The sequence below is a fragment of the Castor canadensis genome, chromosome 10 (assembly GCF_047511655.1).
Source record: "Castor canadensis chromosome 10, mCasCan1.hap1v2, whole genome shotgun sequence".
In the NCBI taxonomy this organism is placed as follows: domain Eukaryota; kingdom Metazoa; phylum Chordata; class Mammalia; order Rodentia; family Castoridae; genus Castor; species Castor canadensis.
Genome location: NC_133395.1, coordinates 55,181,285 through 55,206,021, shown reverse-complemented (window position 1 = coordinate 55,206,021; position 24,737 = coordinate 55,181,285). Strand labels below are relative to the sequence as shown.

Below are 24,737 nucleotides of genomic sequence, written 5' to 3'. Positions count from 1 at the left end.
AAAGTTGATACAGAAAAGAGTAGGAATACTCTGGAGTTAGTAGGCATAGGTAAGAACTTTCTCAATGGAACCCCAGCAGCACAACTAAGAGATAGATGGGACTTCATAAAACTAAAAAGCTTCTGCTCAACAAAAGAAATGGTCTCTAAACTGAAGAGAACACCCACAGAGTGGGAGAAAATATTTGCCAGCTACACATCAGACAAAAGAGTGATAACAAGAATATATAGGGAACTTAAAAAACTAAATTCTCCCAAAACTAATGGGCAAGTGAACTAAACAGAACTTTCTCAAAAGAAGAAATTCAAATGGCCAAAAAACACATGAAAAAATGCTCACCATCTCTAGCAATAAAGGAAATGCAAATTAAAGCCACACTAAGATTCCACCTCACCCTTGTTAGAGTAACCATCATTAGCAACACCACGAACAACTGGTGTTGGCGAGGATGCAGGGAAAAAGGAACCCTCTTACACCGTTGGTGGGAATGTAAACTAGGACAACACTCTGGAAAAAAATTTGGAGGCTATTTAAAAAAGCTAAACATTGATCTACCATTTGACCCAGCAATACCACTCTTGGGGATATACCCAAAAGACTGTGACACAGGTGACTCCAGAGGCACCTGCACACCCATGTTTATTGCAGCACTATTCACAATAGCCAAGTTATGGAAACAGCCAAGATGCCCCACCACTGACGAATGGATTAGGAAAAGGTGGTATTTATACACAATGGAATTTTATGCAGCCATGAAGAAGAATGAAATGTTATCATTCACTGGTAAATGGATGGAATGGGAGAACATCATTCTGAGTGAGATAAGCCTGGCCCAAAAGACCAAAAATCGTATGTTCTCCCTCATATGCGGACATTAGATCAAGGGCAAACACAACAAGGGGATTGAACTTTGATCACAAGATAAAAGCAAGTGCACACAAGGGAGATATGAGGATAGGTAAGACACCTAAAAAATTAGCTAGCATTTGTTGCCCTCAACACAGAGAAACTAAAGCAGATACCTTAAAGCAACTGAGGCCAATAGGAGAAGGGGACCAGGAACTACAGAAAAGGTTAGATCAAAAAGAATTAACCTAGAAGTTAACACACATGCACAGGAAAGTAATGTGAGTCAACTCCCTGTATAGCTATCCTTATCTCACTAGCAAAAACCCTTGTTCCTTCCTATTACTGCTTATACTCTCTCTTCAACAAAATTAGAGATAAGGGCAAAATAGTTTCTGCCAGGTATATTGAGGGGGTTGGGGGGAGATGGAATGGGCGGAGTGGGTGGTAAGGGAGGAGGTGGGGGCAGGGGGGAGAAATGACCCAAGCATAGTATGCACATACGAATAATAAAAAAATAAAAATTAAAAAAAAAAGCTGAACTTCATCAAAATGTGAAACTTTTCCTCTTCAAAAGACACTATTAATATGTAAAAATTCAAGTAACAAACTATGAGAAGATATTTGCTAATGATATAATTGATAAGGAGCTTATACTCAGAATAAGAAACTCTTACAATTTTGTTGTTATAAGACAAATAGCCCAATTTAAAAATGGGTGTGGTGGCATACATCTGTAATCCCAGCTATTTAGGCAGAGGGAGGAGGACTGACTGTTCAATGTCAGCCTGGTCAAAGCTAGCATACTATCTCCAAAAATTGAACAGGGTGCCATAGCTCCCACCTAGAATCCTATCTACTCAGGAGGCAGAGATCAGGAGGATTGCAGTTTGAAGCCAACCTGAAGAGTTTGCAAGATCCTATCTTGAAAAAACTCTTCACAAAAAAAGGGCTGGTGGAGTGGCTCAAGGTGTAGGTCCTGAGTTCAAATCCCAGAACCGGAAAAAAAAAAATACAAAAGGGTCTAAGTGTGTGGCTCAAGTGGTAGAGCACCTGCCTAGCAAATGCTATCTCAGAAACAAAACACAAACCAAAACAAAAGCTCAATGTCATTAGCTATTAGGAAAATGCAAATTAAAACAAAGATATTATTATACAGGCACTAAAATATCTTTATGGAAAAACTGGACAAAGGATGGGGCATGGCTCAAGTGGTAAAAGGCCTGCCTCCAAGCCCCTGCTCTGAGTTTAAACCCCAGTACTGCCTTCCTCCTCCTTAAAAAAAAAAAAAAAAAAAAAAAAAACTGTACAATAGCATGTGTTGGGGATGTGGAGAAATTGGAATTCTCATATGTTGACTTTGGGAATATAAAATGGATTTCTCCCTGAAAACTTCCTTAATAAATTGGGCAGTTTATTAAGAAATAGTTATACTGAACAAATTAGCTTTTTATTGCTGTGACCAAATACCTGAGAAAAGCAATTTAAAGGATATAATAGCTGGGCATGGTATATACCTATAATCCCAGCACTCAGAATGCTGAGGGAGAAGGATCAGGAATTCAAGCGCAGCCTGGGCTACAAAGCAAGATACTGCCTCAAAACTAAAACAACAATAGAGGAGGAACTACTTTGTCTTACAGTTTCAGATGTATCAGTCCATAAGAGGAGTTCACAGCAGTTTGCCTTACAGCGACCAAGAAGCAGAAAGAGGATATTTATGCCTGTGCTCAAATTGGCTTTCTCCTCTTCTTTTATTCCATGGAGAATCCAGTCTAAACAATGGTGCCACCTCATTCAGGGTAGGTCTTATTCCCTTAGTTAATCCTCTCTGGGAATGTCCTCACACACACCCAGAAATCTGCTTCATTAATCTCTTAGGTACTTCTCAATCTAATCAAGTTGACAATCATATACATACTTATCATACAACCAGCCATTCCATTCCTATCTATCTAGCCAAGAGAAATGTATATCTACACAAACACTTTGCTTGGACACAAAGTTCAGAGCAGCATTACTTGCAATAATCCAAACTGAAAACAGCTGAAGTTCTATCGACGAATGAATAAATAAAATGTGGTATTATCTATGTAATGAAATAGTATTAAGAATTAAAAAGAAATGAACATGCTCTAATATGGAGGGATCTCAGAAACATTTTGCTAACACAAAAACCCAAGACAAAACACTACATTATGATTGATTGCCCTTATTTAAGCTCAAAACATGTGAATCTATGGAGATAGAAAGCAGCTCAAGGCTGCTTAAGGCAGAAACAGGAATGGCAATTGACTGCAATATGCATAAGAGAATGTTTCTGGGGTGATGAAATACTCTAAAACTGGACTGTGGCAAAGAATACACAACTTTATAAACTTACCCAAAAAACGAGACGTACAATTTCAACAGGTTAATTTTACAGTATGCAAATCATACTTTAATAGAGCTGCTTCTAAAAATTAAGAAAATCCCAAACACTACCTGAATGTAACCATCAAACTGTAATAATTTTGTGTTTACAAGGGAAGAGTTTTTATCAGGCCCACAGAATATGATACAATCTCTCTTTTGGCTAGGACTTGATTTTTGGATAATGACAAAGAACTGGTCTCCTAGAGAAAACTCTAGTGTGAGATAAACAGCTAAGAATCTAAGTAAGGAGGGGCAAACTTGCCACATAGTTTATTTTCCATTATGAGAATAAGCAAAAATAGTTGCAGATTTTAAAAATACAGAGCCGAGTTGCACACCTATAGTCCCAGCTACTCAAGATGCTGAGGCAGGAGGATCGCTTGAGCCCATAAAGTCAAGGTTAGCCTGGGCAACATACCATGGCCTTTTTACAAATAATAATAATGAAAATGTAAAAATATATAAGTCCATGAAAATCAACAGAACAGATAAGATTTCAACAAGTTTCTGGGAGGTAGAATAAGTGAAGCAGGATAGAAGTTGTTCAAGCCCAGAGAACCTATAAAGAGGGTATCTCAAACTATTTGCCCAAGACAGCTTTGAACCCCAATCCTCCTGATCTTTGCCTCCTCGGTAGGATTACGGGCATGAGCCACCAGTGCCCGGCTGTTAACACATATTTAATTTATCTGATGATACACAAGTATAAGCTTTTGCATTTTTGTATTTTTCATATAAACATATTAAAATACATTTATGTTAAAAAATTATATAGGGTTTGTTGTTTATTTTAATTATATAGGGTATCTGTTGTTTATTTATATAGATTATTATTGTTTATTTGTTTTTGGCAGTGCTGAGGATCAGACCCAAGGTTCTGGTCATGCTAAGTAGGTTCTATACCACTGAGCTATATCCCCAGGCACATCAAGTAATATATATCTTAGAAAAATAGTCCCACAACTTCAAAACTATTTTTATTTTTACATTCTTTCTTTCTGGGGGGTGGCATGCTAGGCATCAAATCCAGTACCTTGTGCATGCTAGGTAAGCACTATACTATCCCCAGCCCATATTTTCTTTGTTAATCTATTTGAACATTGTTGATATTATAGTACATTAAAAAATTTTTACATTATTTATTTTGTAAGAATACTACATTTTAACTTTTTCTAATTATTCCAGAAAAATTTTCAAGTTTTTCCATAGGCTTCAAAAGCCTAACTCAAATTTGGAGGATGGGATAATTTAGAAGTCAACTATTTTAGTCTGTAAGAGGTAGAATATTAAAATGCAGTTCTTACTTGCTGTGTTTGTCTAAATTCTTCCAAGAGTTTGAGTGCCATATCATAGTCTTTCAGCAAATGGTATGCAATGGCATATCCAATCCAGGAAGCACGTTGTGTTGGGCGCAACTGAAGAAGCTGGTACCTTGTCTCCTTTTAAAAAAAAAAAAAAAGTTTTTATTCTCTATCTTAACTTTTCTAACCTTCTCTAAAATATTTATATTTCATCAGTATTTTAAGAAAGTTATCTAACATCTTTAATACCTTTCTAATGAACTCAGTCAACAAATGTCAGATCAGAATGATAGGAATATATTTTATGTTTTTCACTTAAATTATTCAAGTTTCTGTATCAATTACATTAATACCCTGTAAGATATTAAAAGGCTACCACTGAAAACTTGCCCTTGGGGCCCATGCCTTTGGGTTGCCTTATAAAATTTTACTTTTATATAACAAAAATGTCTTCTTATAAAATTTAATTAAATATTTTGCAAAAAAAAAAAGATTAAGAGAGTTTTTTATTATACTAGATTCTTAAAAATTACATGAAATGTCAGTGTATTTATATTGTTATAATTGGTCTCCAAAATAGAATTGACATCAGTCAGGGAAAACACTCAAATACTAACTGGATTCTTCTAGCAGAAACACTTTCAGTACCAGATAACTCCTATAATATTAGGGACAAAATACTAGAAATTCCACCATGGCTGCTCCTGAAGAATCAAAGTATCTTCCCTGTAGAAAATCCAACCTCTCTACACAGACCTCTTACAACTCATTTCTTTCTCCAAATTTTAAGCAAGTGCCACTGTTTAGAGAAACTGTCTCGTGAAGAACATTAACTAAAAAGGAGTCTGGAAAAAGTAGCATTTAAATCCCATGACTGTTATTAAATGGTTAGCATAAGTGTCAAATGAATCTATCCATACTATATGCCACAGAGATACTTTTCAGACATTTTTTAAAAACCGTAATTACTACAAAATGATACAGCCACCTCTACCCTCATGTGTGCCTGGTTCTTTTTAACAGATGACATTGTTATATTATTCTATTCTTTATTTTCACTGTCGTTTCTTTCACTCCACTCCCTTCATTGAAGTCTGCTTCAGTTTTCTTCTCTCTGCTAAATCCTGTCATTATCCTAGGGAAATGCAACACTAATGTGAGTCACCCATCTAATAAACTATCTTCTTAGTTCCAAGATTTCCTCATCTTCAATGATTTTCTCCAGTCCACTTCAAGGACCCACTCCCATAATCACACCCTAGACCTTCATGTCACAAATTCAGATATCTTTCTCTAATCACAGCTTCTATGCTGTCAACATTCTCACTTGGTGACATTCCTACCTACCTTTGTTCTTTGATAACACCAGTACCTCTAGTTCCACAGATCCTTTTTCACCCCAGCTCTTTTAATGTACTTTGTTTCATAATCCAGTTTAACAGCCATTATCTTGCTAATATTCTTAATTTCTATGTCTTTTTAAAAAATTTTTATTGTTTTATTATTCATATGTACATACAATGCTTGGGTCATTTCTCCCCCCTGCCCCCACCCCTCCCTTACCACCCACTCCGCTCCCTCCCTCTCCCCCTAATTTCTGTCTTATTCCTAAAGATAACTAATTTTAACTCCTACCACACACACCCAGGTTATGCACAATTGAAAAGACCCATACACTTGGAAGAATGGTGCCATTATGAAGTTCAGCAGAGCCCTTGAAACTGCTGAAATGTAGGCAGCCAGTATAAGAACTTGCATGGCATTAAGAAAGCAAAAGTAAGAAGTAAATTATTTATTTAAACTGTTAAGAGTTAGTGGCTCTTTCACATAAAAAACAGAGAGAATACTACAGTGGGCATACTGATTCTAGAATACAAAGTAGAGTATGCACATGGACATGCCTCACAGAAAATTGAAGATGTGTGTCTAAACAGATCTGACCTGTAGAAAAACTGATTTTTAGCAATCCTCTCATTTTATACTAACCTATAATATAAGAAAGCTAATTAATCTTTAGCATTCAATTACAAAAATTGAATGTCAAACCCAGTTCATCAAATTTATAAATGTCAACCCTACAAAAAACCTAGTACAGCGTCTGCAATTAAGAGATACTCTAGCTCCTAAAAAAGGATTAGTTTATTCTTATTTGATGCTAAAGTATGAAGTTCCTTAACTATTAATGTAGGACCATGTAACTTTCCCATTCTACTACTAATGTATGTTCACTTTGTTCTGAATTTACATGCTTTTAAATTTAATCTTTTGTTAAAAAAAAAGAAAAAAGAAAGTACATTTAAGATTAAAGTACTTACTCGGTAGCCTTCAAGATCTCTCATTTGGATCTGCAACAGAGAGAGATCCCTCAAGATTTGCAGATTATCTTTATCTAACTTGAGGGCATTTCGGTAACACTTAATAGCTTCATCATATTTTTTATCAGAACGCTGCAGGAGGCCATATACATGCCAACCTATTATGTTAAGGAATAGAGACATTCACAGACACTACAACAAACTATGCTATAATCTCTCATATATAACCTTAACAAAATGACATTTTACCTGACATTTGTTTCAGAATGACCTGGGATCAGAGGGAGGGAACAGTAAGAGTTGATAAAGCTGAAATTAGATCGGCCTTGATAGACAGTTATTAAATTGTTAAAGCTGGCTGATGAGCAACAGGGGTTCAAAATTCAATTCTCTCCGCTTTTGTACATTTGAAATTTTCAATAATATTTTTTATGCAACTTTAGTAAAGTCCTGGCAAAATTCTTCAAATTTTTCTACCTTCTATCCCCTCACATTTTACCCCAGCAACCTCAACATTCACTTACACAAAAACTGCAATTATCCCATAAAATTTATAGTCAACCAATTCTCAAATAATATGTAACCGTCACTTAATTCACTAGTAATATTAAGGACCACAAAAAATAAGTTGATCATAAAGTCTTAGCAAAAAACAACGACAAAACTATCATACTTACATGCCCTTTCTCTTCACTCTGGGGTAAGCACTGGGATAAGAAAATAAGTATTTAGTATTTTGAGAGAACCCTACACTAATTATGTGATATCACTACTAATACTAAGTGAAAAAACTAAGATACAAGCATACTATAGGAAAAGTCTCTAAGATATACTTGGGTGAGAGAAACGAAAAGAAATTTCAATGACCCACTGTTAAAAAGTAGGGTTTTTTTTTTTTTTTTACATACTGGGTTACTAGCCAAAAGAAAACTGTAATTATAAAGATTCAGTGAAGTAAAAGCTATGTCCCTTTGTAAACAGAAATCAAACTGAAAAACCAGTATTTTTTTTTTTTTTTTAAACAGTGCTGGGGCTTGAACTCAGGGTCTCACACTTGCTAGGCAGGCACTCTACCACTTGAGCCACTCCACCAGCCTGAGATAGGGCCTCTGAAACTATTTGCCCAGGCTGGTTTCTAACTGAGACCCTCCTGATCTCTGCCTACTGAGTAGCTAGGATTACAATCGTTAGTCACCAGCACTCAGCTGGTATCTTTCTTAATACTAAATAAAACCGGCTTTGTTTGTTTGTTTTGCATTAGTAGGGAATCACAAGGCAAGTGCCCTAGTACTGAGCTACAGCCCCTAGCCAAACATGTTTTAAACTAGGTTTCTTTTTAAATTTTCCTTCTAAAATTTCTAAAAGAAAGTTTGAGAAACACAAAGTTTTTTTTATATAGATGTAACCAAAAGTCAGTATTTCAAATAATAGGGAAGTATCAATAACTTCATTTTTTAAGAAAAAAATGGGTTTCAGGTCACATATAATTATCAAAGTTAACGATTCTCCAACACTAGGAACAAATGAAGTAAACACACACATACACACACACTTTATAGAGATATTCTTTAAACTACAATAAACAAGGGATAGGGAACAGTTAAAGCTAACATTACAAAATGTTGATAATTATCAACATTACAAGCTGGGTAATGGGTACATAGATTTCATTAAATTTTCTAGTAGTTTTTTAAGTTGAATTAGAAAAAAAGGAGTAAATGAAAACACAAATTATGTAACTACTGCAAAAGGATACAGACATGACTCTTGACATCATTACGAAGTCCTTTACGAACAAATTCATATGCTTCTTCTTTTTTTCCTAAACAGTTCAATGTTAATCCTTTCATAGCCAAAGTCTCTGAAAAATAATTTTAACCCCTATTTACAAATGAAATATTCAAATTACTTTCTTAGCAATATATTAATGTTTCAGATCTGAAGTATTACTACTGCTCCAAGGCTTATATTATTCATCTTTTTAATCTCAGAACCTCTCTCCAGCCAGGTGTGGTGTGCATGCCTGTAATCCCAGCACTTGGGAGGCTGAGGTGGGAGGACCACCAGTTCGAAGTCAGCATAGGGTACACAGCAAGCTAGAGGACAATCTAGGTTACACAGTGAGACACTGTCACAAACACACAAAAAAAAGCCAGGCATGGTAACTCACATCTATAAATCCTACCTACTGAGGAGGCAGAAATTGGAAGGATTGTGGTTCAAGGTAAACCCAGACAAAAAGTCATAAAAGCTAGGCATGGTGGCATGCACATGTTCCTCCAGCTATATGGGAAGCATAAATTGGAGGATATCGGTTCAGTCCACCCTGGACAAAAATTGGAGACACTATTTGAAAAATAGCTAAAGCAAAAAGGGCTGGTGGTGTGGCTCAAGTAGTTGAGCACTTGCCAACCAAGTGCAAGGCCCCGAGTTCAAACTCTAATACTACAAAAACTAAAAATAAAAAAAGAACTTCTCTCCGTGTACAAAAAGTAAAACTACGATTAAGTATTTGCTTAAAGCTTAGCCTACGTTCTTTTCTAAAATTTCTTAAGCTAGAAAAGTTACTAAAACTTTCTACTCTTTAGAAGACTCTATAAAGGAGACTGATATTGCCCTGCTAAAAAAATTAGCAAAGCAGACATTTGAATCCTGTTGAATTAAATCTACAACAGCTGTTTTAGCTTTCCCCTTTGATAAATTCTAATGAATCATAATCTAATTTACACCTCACAAAAACCCTTTATTTGCCTTAATAACGAGATATACATAACTTTAAAATAAACTTATTCAATATTGGAACAGATTTCATTTTTGGCAGCAAATTTCTCTCAACTAATTAGACTTAAGTCAATTAATATTGATTTGCATTTCAAGAGCAAAACACCATACTATTAGAATGGTAACCCAAGAAAATCTTAGAAAGTTAATGAAAGATGAAGATGAGTAATGATTGGAATTAAACTGAAACAATACATAGTTTTCATAAATTAGTGATCTGGCAGCCTAGACCCCAATAACCAAACATCTTTCATCTCTTTTACATTTTGAATTTTTCTACAATCTCCATTTGAGTAAGGGTTTCCATGCTATAAAGTTTGAATATAAGCTTTAAATTCCTAAAATTCCATGAAACAAAAACTTCTTTTCATTTCCTTCAAAGAATCTTTTATACATTTTTAGAAAGGTAAGCGGGGTCAGTCTATTTTCCCAATAAAATGATCTCAAGAGTTACCCAAGTCTAATACTCAAGAGACCTCAACTAGCTTTGCTATGCTATGGGACCATAATTGGTACGTCTAACCCGATCCTTTTAACTAACACTGGTTACCAGAGAAAAAGGATGAAATATACAAATATAGATGTTAACAACAATAGTGCACAGAAAAACAACTCAATATACACAAGCTATTGGTAGATTAATGGTGCCAGGTTTATACAGAAAGGTCAGCAGATATACAGAAAACATATCTATGAAAGAATAAAATACATGTTAACTGTATCTTCACACTATTTCTATACTGCGATTATTTCCCTAATTTTATACACAGGAAACCAAGGCATAAACTTAAATTCTATTCAAAATAACAGAGGAAATCAGGTCTGTAAAAATAGTGGTATGTATTGAGCACCCCAATTCAAACTCCAAAATCTAAAATGCTCTAAGATCTGAAACTTTCCAAGCACCAAAGGGCTAAATGGGTGTTCAAAAACAAACTTTCAGATTTCTGGATTAGAAATGTCCAGCTGGTAACCCATGTGAATATTCCAAAATCTGGAAAACTCCAAAATCTGAAATACTTCCCAAACATTCAGAGAGGAACTATTAGATCTGTATAATACCTCATCCAATTTTCCCTCAATTGAACAACTTTCTTGTCTAAAAAGTAAAGACACTTTACATATACAGAAGCATAATAAAAGTAGTCTACAGTAAGACTCAGATGAAGCATAACCAACAATGTCAAATATTTATGCACTCAAAAGAGATTTGCAAAATCTTGGAATTTAGGACACATTCTTTCATTTTTAAGAACCCTATCTGTCTGATTTGGGAGTGAAATTTCCCCAAAGCAATCTCTCAACAGATGTGACAATACCTCCATGTTCAGCAAATTTTGGATTCGAAAGAATCATCTTGCAAAACTTGAGGCCATTTTTGTACTGCTTCTGCTCGTAACATTTCTGTAAAGAAATATGAACAAAGTTATTTATGGGCTGGCAGCATGACTTAAGTGGTAGAGCACCTGTCTAGCAAGCCCAAGCACCTTAGTTCAAACCTCAGTACCCCCCAAAAAAGTTAAGTTATTTTATAAAATCAATGTGCAATAAAGCAACTTTTCATTGCTTCATATAAATTTTAAATTCAAGATCGAAAATTAGTTCTAAAACACGAGAGAAAATCAATTTATACCCCTTATAACATGAAGATACTTTGTTATCTACTTGCCAAACTGTTTCAGAATCTGAGCATTCTTACTTTAATAGGAGATAAAGAAAAAATACAGTTAAGGAATCTATCAATCAACACTGCCACAGAATTTAATCAAAAATTCAAAAGCAAAATATGTGACAGCAGAAAAACACAAGAAACTCCCTTAAAAGCCTTTTGCTACTGCAAGAATGAAACCAAGGTCTCTATACACAAACACAACCACTTACAAACAAACTTTATGTCTATACAAAATTTGTCATCTTATTTAAAAACTGATATATAAAAACACTAAACTGTATATATTAATATTAAAGGATTTTCATACATGTATATATTGCATAATGTTTAAATCTGGTCAAACACATTTATCTCTTCAAGCATTTGTCGCTTTTTTTTTTTTTTTTTCCCTCTTTGGCAGCACTGGAGTTTGAACTCATTGGCCTCAAGCTTGCTAGGCAGGCTGTCTTGCCACCTGATTGCTTGAGCCACTCCACCAGCCTTGTCATTTCATTATGGTGAAAACTTCCCAAACCCTTTCTTCTAGCTTTTTAAAATACACAGTACATTATTGTTATCTATAGTACTCTACTGTACAATAGCACACCAGAACTTACTGCTCTTAACTAACTGTAAGTTTGTACTCATTGATTAGTTTTTCCCTATCCTGTTTCCACCACTCTTGCCCTCCTCTGATAACCACATTTTACTCAATTTTAAGACAACAACTTTTAAAAATCCCACGTATGTGTGATATCATGTGTACTTGTCTTTCTGTACCTGGCTAATTACACTTAACCTAATGATCTCCAATTCCATCCATATTGCCAAAAATGACGGGATTTCTGTAGAGAGCTTTCTCATGCTCCTGGTCCTACTGACCTAACTGGGGGCGACTGGAGATGCAGAAAGGACAAACAATAGAAGACACAGACAGGCATAAAGCTGGAATGGAAATGCACAACAGCCTCATTGCTTCTTTTCTTCTCTATTCTTTAAGGCCTTACTCCTTTACAATTCTTTAAAACCTTGCTTCTTTTCTACTTGTTAAAGTCTCTTTCCTTAGACTCACTCTGTCCCATGTTTTCTTTAATTTCTCTTAAAGCCTTGGCCATCAGACTTGCAGACAAACAGCAGCAGCTGCATCTAAAAACTACATTAGCATAACTCTTAAAAGTCTCAGTCCTTAGACTTACACTGTCCTATGTTCTCTTTAGCTTTTCTTAAGCCTATGTATAAAGTTCTCAGTGCAGAAAGCTGTTCTGGTGGAGACACAACAATGACAGTGGCAGCCAATGAAAACTCCCATCAAAAAAAAAAACCCATCAATCAATCCATCCCTCATCAAAAAACCGCTTGTCTTCCTTCAGCCAGTCTTTTATATCTAGTGGTAAACAAGGAGGTGGAGCAACAGTTCTCGGGGAGAGCCATAACGCTGTAATAAGAGAAACCTGCTTCCTACTTCTCTGAAAGCAAACAACTTAGGAAAAGGAGCTGTGCTGCATTTTGCCTCTCTGTGCAGCTAGGGCCATGCCATACTCAGTCTGTAGATTATTGAACAAACTGTGCTTATGTCAAGTTCTCATAGGCTTCTCATAATCCACTCCCCACAGATTTCATTGTTTTTTCGTTCATTAGTATTCCATTGTGAATATGCACATTTTTTTATCCCCTGAGGCACTGGGGAAGAAGTTAAACTCTGTTAAGCATTGTTCAATACTACTAAGTACTACTAAATGCTACTAGAATTATTAGTTTTGTGTTGAGCTTTCATTAACTATTATAAACACCTTTTTAATGCTTTCTGTAAATAATTAAAACCATCCAGAGCAGGCATTTTGACACATCGTTTCCTTATGCCTGGCAGTCCTCTTTTTTTTTTTTGGCGTTACTGGGATTTGAACTCAGGCTTCACACTTCCTATGCAGAATCTCAACCACTTGAGTCACTCTACTCCACTTCTTTTGTGTTGAGTGGCTTTGAGATACAGTCTAACAAACTATTTGCCCTGGCTGACTTTGAACTGTGATACTCCTGATATTTGCCTCATCAGTGACTAGGATTATAGGCATGAGCCCCCAGCCCCCCAGCATGCCTGTCAGCTTGTGTCAGCCAAGCAGCCACTTTACTGGAAATCTGTTGGACTTCTCTATGGCAGTCTATCTGTTCTGGACACTTTACAATCACTCTGAGGAACTCTAGCAGCTACAGAGGACTGCTACAACCACAGCTGAAGTCATGACCACTCCAGACAGCCTGCACTGGCCATGGAAACCAGTACTCTGAGCAAGACAAGTCCTGGGGAACTCTAGATGATCTTGCTTATTCCTGTAGCTATTCTTACTCAAGATAGGGTACAGAGGGAGAAGCCCTCCCCATTAGCCCAGAAAACCTGTGATTGATACAAACACAATCTTTGACATGAGGGCAGTGCTGTAATTGGTGCAAATACCCTTGCCACACACTCCTGGCTATAGACAGGCTGCTTAGTTCACTTTTTATGTTGGCCTGAAGGTATCCTCCTATGCTATCCCAGGTGTTACAACCTTAGGCCCAGTAAGACTTCTCTTCAATGGTCTTTTCTTTGCCTACTTTTGATCTCTATCATAAATAGGGCAGGCTGAGCTGGTAACATGAAGAGGAGGCAGCTAAGCAGCAGCAATAGTGGTAGCAGTAATTGGCAAGAAGGCAGCAGAGCAGCCGTGGGTAGACACAGCAAGGAGTAGTGGTGGCAGAGTCAGACAAAGGATAGTATAAGTATAGAGAAGGCGTGAAGAGAGAACTCAGTTACTGGAAGAGTTCCAGAGAGCTGCCAAGCCCTAAGAACCAAGGGTCCCAACACACAAGGCTCCAAAGCTACACTTCAGGCTTGGGAACTGTAACCCTAGCTGGTGCCGACTGCTGCTGCTACTAAAAGCCAAAGGTTACACTAGCTGCCAAATGCCAGGCCACTGGCAAACAAAGTCCAGAGCAAAAAGCCTCCAACCTTAAGCACCTAAAGCCATAAGTCTCTGGTTCTCAGGACTTGAAGCTATAAGCCTCTGAGTCTGTCAACTCAGCTAATAAGCTTTTAACCCAGGTCTGCCCACATGAGAATAGCTAATTGCAATTTCTACCCCAGCCAGCTGATTAGTAATACATTCATCAAATGACAGACACTTAGGTTGTTTCCATTTCTTAGCTACTAAGAATGGTGCTACAATGAACATGGAAGTAGAAATTATTTCTTCAACATACCAATTTCATTTCCTATGGATATACAGTATATCCATCTTATTTATAGCTTACGCATGGTTTGGACCAAATGTGGTCAAAAAATAATTTTTAAAAAATCAAAAGAAATTTTCAAAAATAAAAATTTTAAATTCTCACACATCCATTAGGCAGCTAGCTCAGTTGATGTAGAGAAGCTCTCACTCAGTCCCATGTTAACATCATTGTGTATTAAAAAAAAAAATCATTGCATGATCTACTCAAGTGTTTCCCTGCCCTTAATTTTGTGACAATATACCTTGTGAAAACCAAGCAACTCCAAAAGAGCAAGGTAAAAGTTATGGTATTCCTCCCAAGTCTAAAAAGGCACATAATGTACCTAATTTAAGTGGTAAAGTGAAAATTTTAGATTTGCTAAAAGGCGCATATCTTTCGAGGAAGTTGAGCATTGGCCAGTGTTATGGGAAAAATGAATCAAGCATTCACAGTACTCTATACATCCTGAGCATTCGCAGTTTTTCCTCAGTGGCAATCTCCTCAGAACCATGTACCCACAAATATCAAGTATCTACTGTGTACCCAGTAGTGGAATAGGTAGATGATATAGTTCTGTTTTTAACTTTTTGAGGAACCTCCATACTGTTTCCCATAAAGTCTGTATTAACTTACATTCCCAGCAATAGTGCAATGGTTCCCTTTTCTCCACATCATTGCCAGCACTTATGTTTAGTTTTTTTTTTTTAATCTTTCTTAGTTCTTATTAACAGTTCCTTAAGGTATGTATCACTGCTTCTACTTTGCAAATGTGGAAACTAAACTCAAGAGTTCCAAACATATTTATAAGCATCTCAGCTTAGGTGCAAACCCTAGACCTGCTCCAAAAACCATCAATAGTCTAACCCAAGCACACACATCTTCATTCCTAAATGGCACTGCCAGGCTAAGTGACAAATGTCTCTCAATCAGAATATCTCATCTCTTTCCACTCTCCCCTCACATCGTTCAGACTGGGTATCCCAGCACTCAGCATGCCAAGCTTATCCCCATCTTAGCACTTCTTTTTTCTTTTAATAAATTTTTATTACAATATATTCATTATACGGGGGGAATTCATAGTGACAATTCCAATTAGACTTATATTGTATATTATTTACATTGCCTCCATTGTCTCTCCCCCTCAACCCCCTCCCCATCTCACTTAAAGCAATTGCAAGAGGTTTTTTAGTTCAGGAAGTCCATCTGCCATGTACCATCATCTGAATCTCCTTCCTTTACCCTCCCTCCTCTTACTAGTACCCCCCACACACACTACCTATTTTACAGTCCTGGTTTTCATTATTAATATTTAAGTTGATGTTCAAGGGTGTCTCAATGTATGCCCACTGCAGATGTACTTTTAATTTGGTCCATTCAACACCTTCCATTACTCTCCCTAACCCCTTTACCTCCCACCACCACCCCCCCTTTTCAATAGCTTTCAATACACATACTTATATCCTTTACCTTCACATATGTTATGCGATATTCCTGATGCGCTATCATTTTCTTTTCCTTTTCCTCCTTCCCTGAGTTCCATAGAGTAGTTCCACTGTTACAAACATGTTCTACATCTGAATTTATATATGATCATGCTTATTTTCGGTGTATATGTTTATCTTTGGATCATCCACATGTGAGAGAAAACATGCAGCTTTTGTGTTTCTGATCCTTGTTTACTTAACATGATGTCCCCCAACTGCATCCATTTACCTTCAAACCACAAGTCATTATTCCAATGGAGTAATACTCCACTGTTTATGTATACCACAATTTCTTCATCCATTCATAAGTTGTAGGGCACCTGGGTTGTTTCCAAAGATTGGCTATTATGAATAGCCACCTTAGGACTTCTGTGTCCCTTCTACCTGAAATGTTCTCTACCAAATCATCCCATGGCTGATTCCTTATTTAAGTCTCAACCTACTTGACCTTGCTATTAATACTGCCAGGCTCCTACCCCCTCAAAAAGATTCTCTATCATTTTACTGTATTTTATTTTCCTCACAATGCTACCAGTCTCTGAAATTCTTATTTAATTACTTATTTACCATGTGTCCTCCCCAACCATCATCTAAACTCTAGCAGAACACAGATCTTATCTAGTATAAACACTGGCTCATCCCCAGGGCCTGGACAAACCGGAGCTACTCATAAACACAGCCTCCTAAATTCAAAGCTAAATGGCACCAGTAATGGAGAAGAGCATGGTTAATCCTTGAAGCACTGACTAGAGCTATCAAGGAGAATTCAAAGTCTTCATAGAAAAAATGTTTAAACTGAGTCTTCTTGATTGCCTGAAAGGCAAGTAGAGGGCTAGAAAACAAAGACAGGAGAGAAACAAATTTGGAACTATGTGAATATATTACATACTCTAAAAATATTTTGAAGTGACAATGTGAACGTCTGGGGGCATGGCTCAAGCAGTAGAGCACCTGCCTAGCAAGCTCCAGGCTGTTCAAACCCCAGTATGTGACTCCCTCCCAAAAAAAATCTGAGTTTGAATATAGGAATTCACCTAAGAAAGGGCAAGGGGCATGAAGAAGAACGAAATGTCATTCGCTAGTAGATGGATGGAATTGGAGAACATCATTCTGAGTGAGGTTAGCCTGGCTCAAAATACCAAAAGTCGTATGTTCTCCCTCATATGCGGACATTAGATCAAGGGCAAACACAACAAGGGGACTGAACTTTGATCACAAGATAAAAGCGAGTGCACACAAGGGAGATATGAGGATAGGTAGCTAGCATTTGTTGCCCTCAATGCAGAGAAACTAAAGCAGATACCTTAAAAGCAACTGAGGCCAATAGGAGAAGGGGACCAGGGACTAGAGAAAAGGTTAGATAAAAAGAATTAACCTAGAAGGTAACACACATGCACAGGAAATTAATGTGAGCTATCCTAATCTCAACTAGCAAAAACCCTTGTTCCTTCCTATTATTGCTTATACTCTCTCTTCAACAAAATTAGAGATAAGGGCAAAAGAGTTTCTGCTGGGTATCAAGGGGGTGGGGGGGAGAGGGAGGGGGCGGAGTGGGTGGTAAGGGAGGGGGTGGGGGCAGGGGGGAGAAATGACCCAAGTATTGTATGCACATATGAATAATAAAAAAATAAAAATTAAAAAAAAAAGAAAGGGCAAGGGGGAAAAAGGAACTACTAGGGAAGAAGGAAAGAAAAATACTGTATTTTGCTGGACATGGTGACTCATGCCAGTAATGCATACTATTCTCCATTTTAGATGGAGAATCTGAGACACAATTACTGAATTCCCTCAGCTAGTATCAGAATGACAATTTTACCCAAGTAGCTGGTGCCAGAGTCTGTTCACTAAGGAACTATTATATACTTAATAGAAAAGAAAATTTCTAATCTCAACTTTACTACTAACCAGACACAAAACCTTAGACACTCTACCATTCTTTGAGTGTGACTTGTCTTACACATAAAAGAGAGCATGAAGTAACTCCAAAGTTACAAAATGAAAAGCTAACAGCCAGCCTAGAGCATAAGATAGGCAGATAAAAGCTTTGCAGAACATGCAATAAACTAGCTGGTGAATCTGTGTGATGTATTTAAGTACACTGATGATTAACAGAAAAAAAATTACTGTTGGTGGCAAAACACTTTGGGTCCACTAACCAAACTTTAAAAATAATTTTATCAGCCAGGTGCCAGTGGCTCACACCTATAATCCTAGCTACTCAGGAGGCAAAGATGAGGAGGACTGGGGTTGCAAAGATGAGGAGGACTGGGGTTCCAAAGCAGGCCAGGCAAATAGTTCGAGAGACCCTATCTCAAAAAAAAACCCATCACAAAAAAGGGCTGGTGGAGTGGCTCAAGGTATAGGTCCTGAGTTCAAGCCTCAGTACTACAAAATACATATATATGTATATGTATTTATATATAAACATATAAACATACACACACACACATATAATTTTATCACATGGACTTTTGTTTGCCAAGGAATTTATTGTAGCAAAATTTTGCCCATATTCATTACAACTTATTACGATTGTGAGATGAGAAAAATCACTCACTTCTGCACCCTCCTCAACTCATTCAAGTTTATAATGAACATTACATACCTAGATAAGAAAATGCTTAGCATTTCCCAAAATTAATTCAGCCACATCTTTTACTTTTTTATAACCTGAGTATAACAAATCATGTAACAGTTTTACTTAATGCTACATATAGAACAGTTGAACTAGAAAACACCCATCTAGAGAGAAAAGTGTCATCTTTTAGATATGTCAAATGTCCTGAAATCCAACTAACAACTTACAGATGATTTCTCATTAATGTTTCAGATTACTAAGATAAACAAAAAGAAAAACCTGAAAGAGGCAAAAAAAAAATTTCATTTCTCCAATTTATGCTTACTGTATAAACTAAAGGCATGAGAGAAACAAAAGTAAAATAAAAAATACAGCTGGGTATCCGTGTCTCAGACCTGTAATCCTACATAGGATGCTGAGATTTGCAAGGTCATGGTTTGAGGCCAGCCCCAGCAAATAGTTCAGAGGATCACCCCCCCAAAATAACCAGAGCAAAATGGAATGGAGGTGTGGCTCAAGCGGTAGAGCACCTGCTTTGTAAGCATGAAGCCCTGAGTTCAAACCCAACAAAAAAAAAGGGAAAATACATACAAGCTCAAGGAAGCAACCTGCTACAATTCTGTAATGATTAGTAATTTTTTATGTTTTTACACTTCTCTCTTACGTGCTCAACACTAAGCACTACATAAAATTTAAATTTTTCATCCCATCTACTATGTATCATTCCTACCATTCTAAAGACTAACTGTAACGTTTCTACTAACTTGGAACAGAAACTACTACGAATTTTTCATCAGCAGCTGATAATACTTAAAACTATTCTATAATTAGTATGTAAATGTAAAGTCAAGCAACAGCTAACCGCTATAAAGGCACCGCCAAGTTCTCAACACAAATCCTTTAAAGTCTACACGCTGGTAGCAAATACACACTAGTTTTCAGATTAAAAAACAAAAACCTACAAAAGACAGGTATCTACTAATATTAAAGTCTTCGGTCCCAAGTGCATAATGAGACAAGCAAAGGCATGTCACCTGTCCTGCCTATGAGGATGGCACCTGCAAGTCCGCGAAGGCGCCCAGGACCGCTCTCGGCGGGGCTGCGGTCATTACCAGGGCGGGGCATAATTTAGGTTTCTGCTGGGAAACAAAGTAAACGCTTTCCTCAAGCGCAAAACCTGCGTGCGTAGCGTCCACCGCTCCTGCGGGTTAAAAGCAAGGGGCAGCTGGAGTTCATGACAACTGGCAATGCATCCCCGTCACCTCCCGACTTCCCATCGAGGCGAAGACGGCACGTTAACAACCGTGCCAGCTCTCTCCCGGAGCCGGCGCGGCCTCAATCTTCCCGTAATGGGTATTAACCCGATCGCCCCGACTTTGCTAGGTATGCGGGTGTGCCAAGTCATCGACTGAACGCAAAGCTGCGACGAAGCCCCGGAGGGGGCGGCAAGAGACACAGTGGGTGGGGAGGACGTGGGAACCACCGCGGCTCCGCGCCGGGACTGCGGGGGGCGGCGGGAAGTTTCTGGAAAGCGCGTGGCTGCGGAGGAGGACCGAGACGCCGGACAGCCACGGGCGAGGAGGTTGGCTCTCAGGTAAACAAAGAGCCGGACCCCTCCCGCCACTCACCAAGATACGTTTGAAGAGGTTGCTCTCCTTGGGCGGCAGCTGCACGTTCGGCATCGCGGCCGACGTTCCCGGAGCTCCGTTTCGCGGCGGAGGGCACGGCGTCAGGCCGCGGGCGACAGGTTATTTAATTAGCTGAACAACCTCGGCAGGGCTGTTTGGCAGGGCTGGCAATGGGAAAAGAACGCAATCTGAGCAGGACACGCTGTCGCTCGCTCGGGGCCCACTTTCCGGGGAGCGACTGCAGCGGCGGCGGACCCGCACGCTGCAAGATGGCAGCCAGGAGCCGCCCCCTGAGCAGGCGCGAGGCGCATGCGCAGGGTGCCTGCGGGGGAGCTGGGGGGCGTGGCGGGGGCGGGGCGGGGGCGCCGTCAGGGCGGTGCCGGACTGAAGCTCCAGTCTCCAGAACCTTGGTAGACCTTCAGACTTGTCTTGTGCCGTGGTCTAAGATAATGTAAGTTTTTTGTTCGCATTTCTCCTTCCTCAACAACTTAAACCGTGGTCGACACAAAGTAGATCCTGGATTTAATGTTTTCCTTCCCTTTCCCACCGATTTAGATTCTAAAAGAAGACTTCTCTTTTCAGTGCAGATCAAAGCTGCTCGGGAGGCAGAGATCAGAAGAATCGCGGTTCGAAGCCAGCCCCGGCAAATAGTTCGCGAGATCTTTTCTCTGAAAAAACCATCACAAAAAAGGGCTGGTGGAGTGGCTTAAGGTGTAGGCCCTGAGTTCAAACCCCAATACCACAAAAAAAAAAAAAAAGGTACTCACAACCTATATGAGGACGTGGACAGACCTTGTAATGAGCCAACTGCTGTTGAAAGAAAGACGAGAGCAAATATCCCCAGCCGTTTAAAGCACCTAATGCTATCAGTAAGAATTAGGTGGTTTCATTGGGCTTCTGATTCTCCAAGTCTACTCTTTTTCTCCTGAGAAAGTTCCTTTTCATATGAGCCATGGAAGAAAAAGGATTTAAACTCAGGATCTTCCAACACAGGAACACTTTCTATAATAAATAAAAGGCAGATAGCTATCCTTATCTCAACCAGCAAAAACCCTTGTTCCTTCCTATTTTTGCTTATACTCCTCTCCAACAAAATTAGAGATAAAGGCAAAATAGTTTCTGCTGGGTATTGAGGGGGTGGGGGTGAGAGGGAGGGGGCCAAGTGGGTGGTAAGGGAGGGGGTGGGGGCAGGGGGGAGAAATGACCCAAGTGTTGTATGCACATATGAATAATGAAACAATAAAAAAAAATCTTTTAAGCAAAAAAAAAATAAATAAAAGGCAGCATAGTGATACTAACATATAGGTCTAGAAAGATAAAAATATACATCTGTGACAATAATAACCATATATACAATGTTGGCTTAGTATTAAACATTGGCTTAGTATGTAAACATTAGTTATATAAATTTATACACATTCTGAATCCTATTTTGTACATATTTATGAGACTATAGGGTAATAATACTTAATTGCATTTAATGAGCTGTAATGAGAAATGAGCTGGTATTTGATTTTTCTTCCCTCTCATCTGAGGTGGTTGGAAATGGGAGAAAGTGTCAGAGGAGTCTTTAAATAGAGAGGAGCTTACTACAAATGGAATCCAAAAGAGCTTATATATTCTCTAACAAAACACCTCCTCCAACCTGTTAGAGAGGACATAGGTAAAGACGGATAGGTGAGGAGCTTGGCTGGTAGTAGCCCCTGTCCTCTCAGGCAGCAAATGAAAAGAAGGCCCTGCTCACAGCACCCTCATAACCAACTACTACACAGTCCTTATGAATTGTTTGCTCACCATGGTATTATTAATTCCTGAAAATTCTTTGGCTCTCAATTCATCTACATCCTCAAGAGTAAAGGGTTCATCTTGGGAAAAGCCAGAGCTCCAGTGCTAGAGTCAGACAATTGCTTGACTCCCATAGGATATTTTTCTGGAATATACCCTGACCAGGTCAAGCCACTTTGCCTCACCTCAAGGCCTGTTTCAAAATGAGTATGAAAGTTTTAAAGGAAAGTAAAAGGAAGGGTGGGGGAGGAATAACTATAATGTTTTGGAGACAAGGACTGTTTATCTATTATGAAAGTTTGTGGAACTCATCCAGCCTTACTCACTGCAAATCAGTAACTATTTCTACTCTCTGTGATAGCTGGGAAATCTTCACCTTCATTCACCTTGGCTCTTCCCCATCCCTGGGTCAGGGGATGGTTCTTCATTTGCAATTAGTTATCTCCCACCATTGCCAACTTCTCCCTTTCCTTTTCTTCTTTTTTGTTTTGGTGGGACTGGGGCTTGAATTCAGGGCTTCATGGTTGCAAAGCAGGCACTCTGCTGCTTGAGCTACACTTCCAGTCCAACTTCTCCCTTTCTCATGTTACCTCCTATCCCCAGCATCTCCCAGGTAAGCCTACCAACCTACAGTCCCCCAACTCTGGGAAGGAGGTAATTAGAAATACTCATATTTAACATTTTCTTCCTCTCTCCTCCATGCACTATGCATTTATACCTTGGTTGTTTACACTAGGGTGAGGGACTAGGCCAGGAGAAAAAAAAAGTCAGTTGTGCACAGACCTTAGAGTGTATAAAAGATGTAAAGCCTGGATTAACCAGTAACTGTAATTTTATTACTGACTTCCTGTTTAGCCTGGAACAAATCTTATTTCCAGGTTTCAACAGAAAATGGAGTTACAACATAATTGTAATCTGTTTCACAGCAGGGCAGCAGGATTATATAATGTAATGCTTAGTCATTTGAAAGCCCATGATTTAAAAAAAAAAAATCTGTGTTAATCTGATTTACTGTTTCTCAGGAAAAAAGCTGAAGCCCCTTTGGGGACATCATAGACTTCCATCCAGATGTTCCTTCCTGGTGTTTCACACAGGGTACATCCTTTAGACTCATGCATTTAGTAAAGATAGCAGCATCTGTAAAGAACTTCACAGTTCCCCAAAGAACTTTTTACATACATGATATGGACCAGTGATTGTCTTTGCTAAGCCTAGTAGAACCAAGGAGGAAAAAAATAATGGAGGAGGATTTTCTCTGCCTTGTGTACATATCTTGCAGAACCAGCTGGCACAGTAAACTCCAGGAGTTTGCTGCTATTCCCACAACCAATATAACCATGTAATTAAAGGCTGACGGGTAAACAGCTTGCTGGGTGGCATATTACATTCCACCTCAGATACCCTAATGTTTTCATTCTCTTCTACTTTCCTTGCTCTTGTTTTTGAGAAAGAAATGGTCTGTCATTCCTCCCTTTACATTCTCTATCCCATCCCCTTTCTACTCTTCTATAACATTTATTCATCAGTTACTCCCTTTCTCAACTTGCCTTTTCTCCCTCTTTTCATAGCTTGCATTTCAGTGGAAGAAGTCGGACCATAAACACATAAGTAAGTAAACACGATCATTCCAGACTGTAGGATGTCCTGAAATAAAACAAGGGCATGTGAGGGCAATAGATGAGGAAAGGATGGCTTTAAGGGCAGGTACTTAGGAACGAGTACCCTCTGGGGAGTTGGTGACAACAGAAACCTGGGGATGAGAATGTAGCTAACAAGGTGAAAAACTGAAACAGCATATTCCAGGCAAAATAAGCCACATACAAATGCCCTAAGACAGGAACAAAATTGACATGGTAAAAACAAAAGAGAAAGGTAAGATTGTTCATATCTTCAGTTTCAAGGAGATGGCCTAGTGGGTAACTCATGAGAGGGAATGTGGTGTGCAGTATGGTTGAGAATGTAGGCCAATTTTTACAGGCTTGTCATCTCTAGCAATATCATTTGGTTTGGGTTTTTATTTCTTCATCTTTGTGTTGCTATAACCAAGTCCCTGAGGCTGAATACTTTATAAGGAAAAGAAGTTTATTTAGCTCAAAGTTCTGGAGGTCTAAGAGAATGGTGCCAGCATCAGCTTGTACTGATAGCCTCATAACAGTATCACACGGCAGGAGCCCTTGTGTGAAAGATGTCACTTGGCAAAGAGGAAGCAAAAGGCTGGTCCAGGGACTTCATTTTGTTGGTGTGTTGTCTTTGTTTTTGTGATACTGGAATTTGAACTCAGAACCTTTGCTTGCTAGGAGAAAAAACTATACACAAGAGTTCTAATTAGAATGTTGAAGATGACTGTGCAACTCAAAACTTTCTCCAAACTTCTTTCATCTCACCTCTGGTATACCCATTTGTTTGTTTGGCTCGGTGGTTTCTCTCCAAACTCATCTTTCACTGCTGCTCTCTATATCCTACCTTTCCATTCTGTTTTCTCTTCAACCCCTTCAGTGAGTACTTCTCCTTGCCCCTTCTCATTCTGCATATTTCCCATATAGTAGGAGTCAGTGGGGAGACATCAACATTCTTTTTTCCCTCCCAAATCATAATGTATTTTTTTCCTCTTCCAAATCATAATACTTCAACTTCATTTGTGGGAAAGAAACTCCTTTCAAGTCTGTGCCCACTAACTCTATCAATGGCTTCTCCTTTACTCTAA

The 24,737-nt window shown here is 38.5% G+C and overlaps 1 protein-coding gene across 4 annotated transcripts in view; it reads right to left on the bottom strand.

The window, feature by feature from the left end:
- The window catches only part of Naa16 (N-alpha-acetyltransferase 16, NatA auxiliary subunit), a 71,210-nt gene extending 50,658 nt beyond the window's left edge, over positions 1–20,552 (bottom strand). For all 4 annotated transcript variants that reach the window (XR_002212398.2, XR_002212399.2, XM_020163808.2 and 1 more), the window contains exons 1-5: positions 20,249–20,552; positions 10,978–11,062; positions 8,634–8,738; positions 6,878–7,035; positions 4,566–4,700 (exon numbers count right to left, since the gene is read on the bottom strand). Coding sequence is in view for 2 of the 4 variants with exons in the window: in XM_020163808.2 (XP_020019397.1) it covers positions 4,566–4,700; positions 6,878–7,035; positions 8,634–8,738; positions 10,978–11,062; positions 20,249–20,302 (537 nt within the window). In the remaining 2 variants the exon portion in view is untranslated. The remainder of the gene's footprint in view (positions 1–4,565; positions 4,701–6,877; positions 7,036–8,633; positions 8,739–10,977; positions 11,063–20,248) is intronic.
- Positions 20,553–24,737: the final 4,185 nt, after the last annotated feature.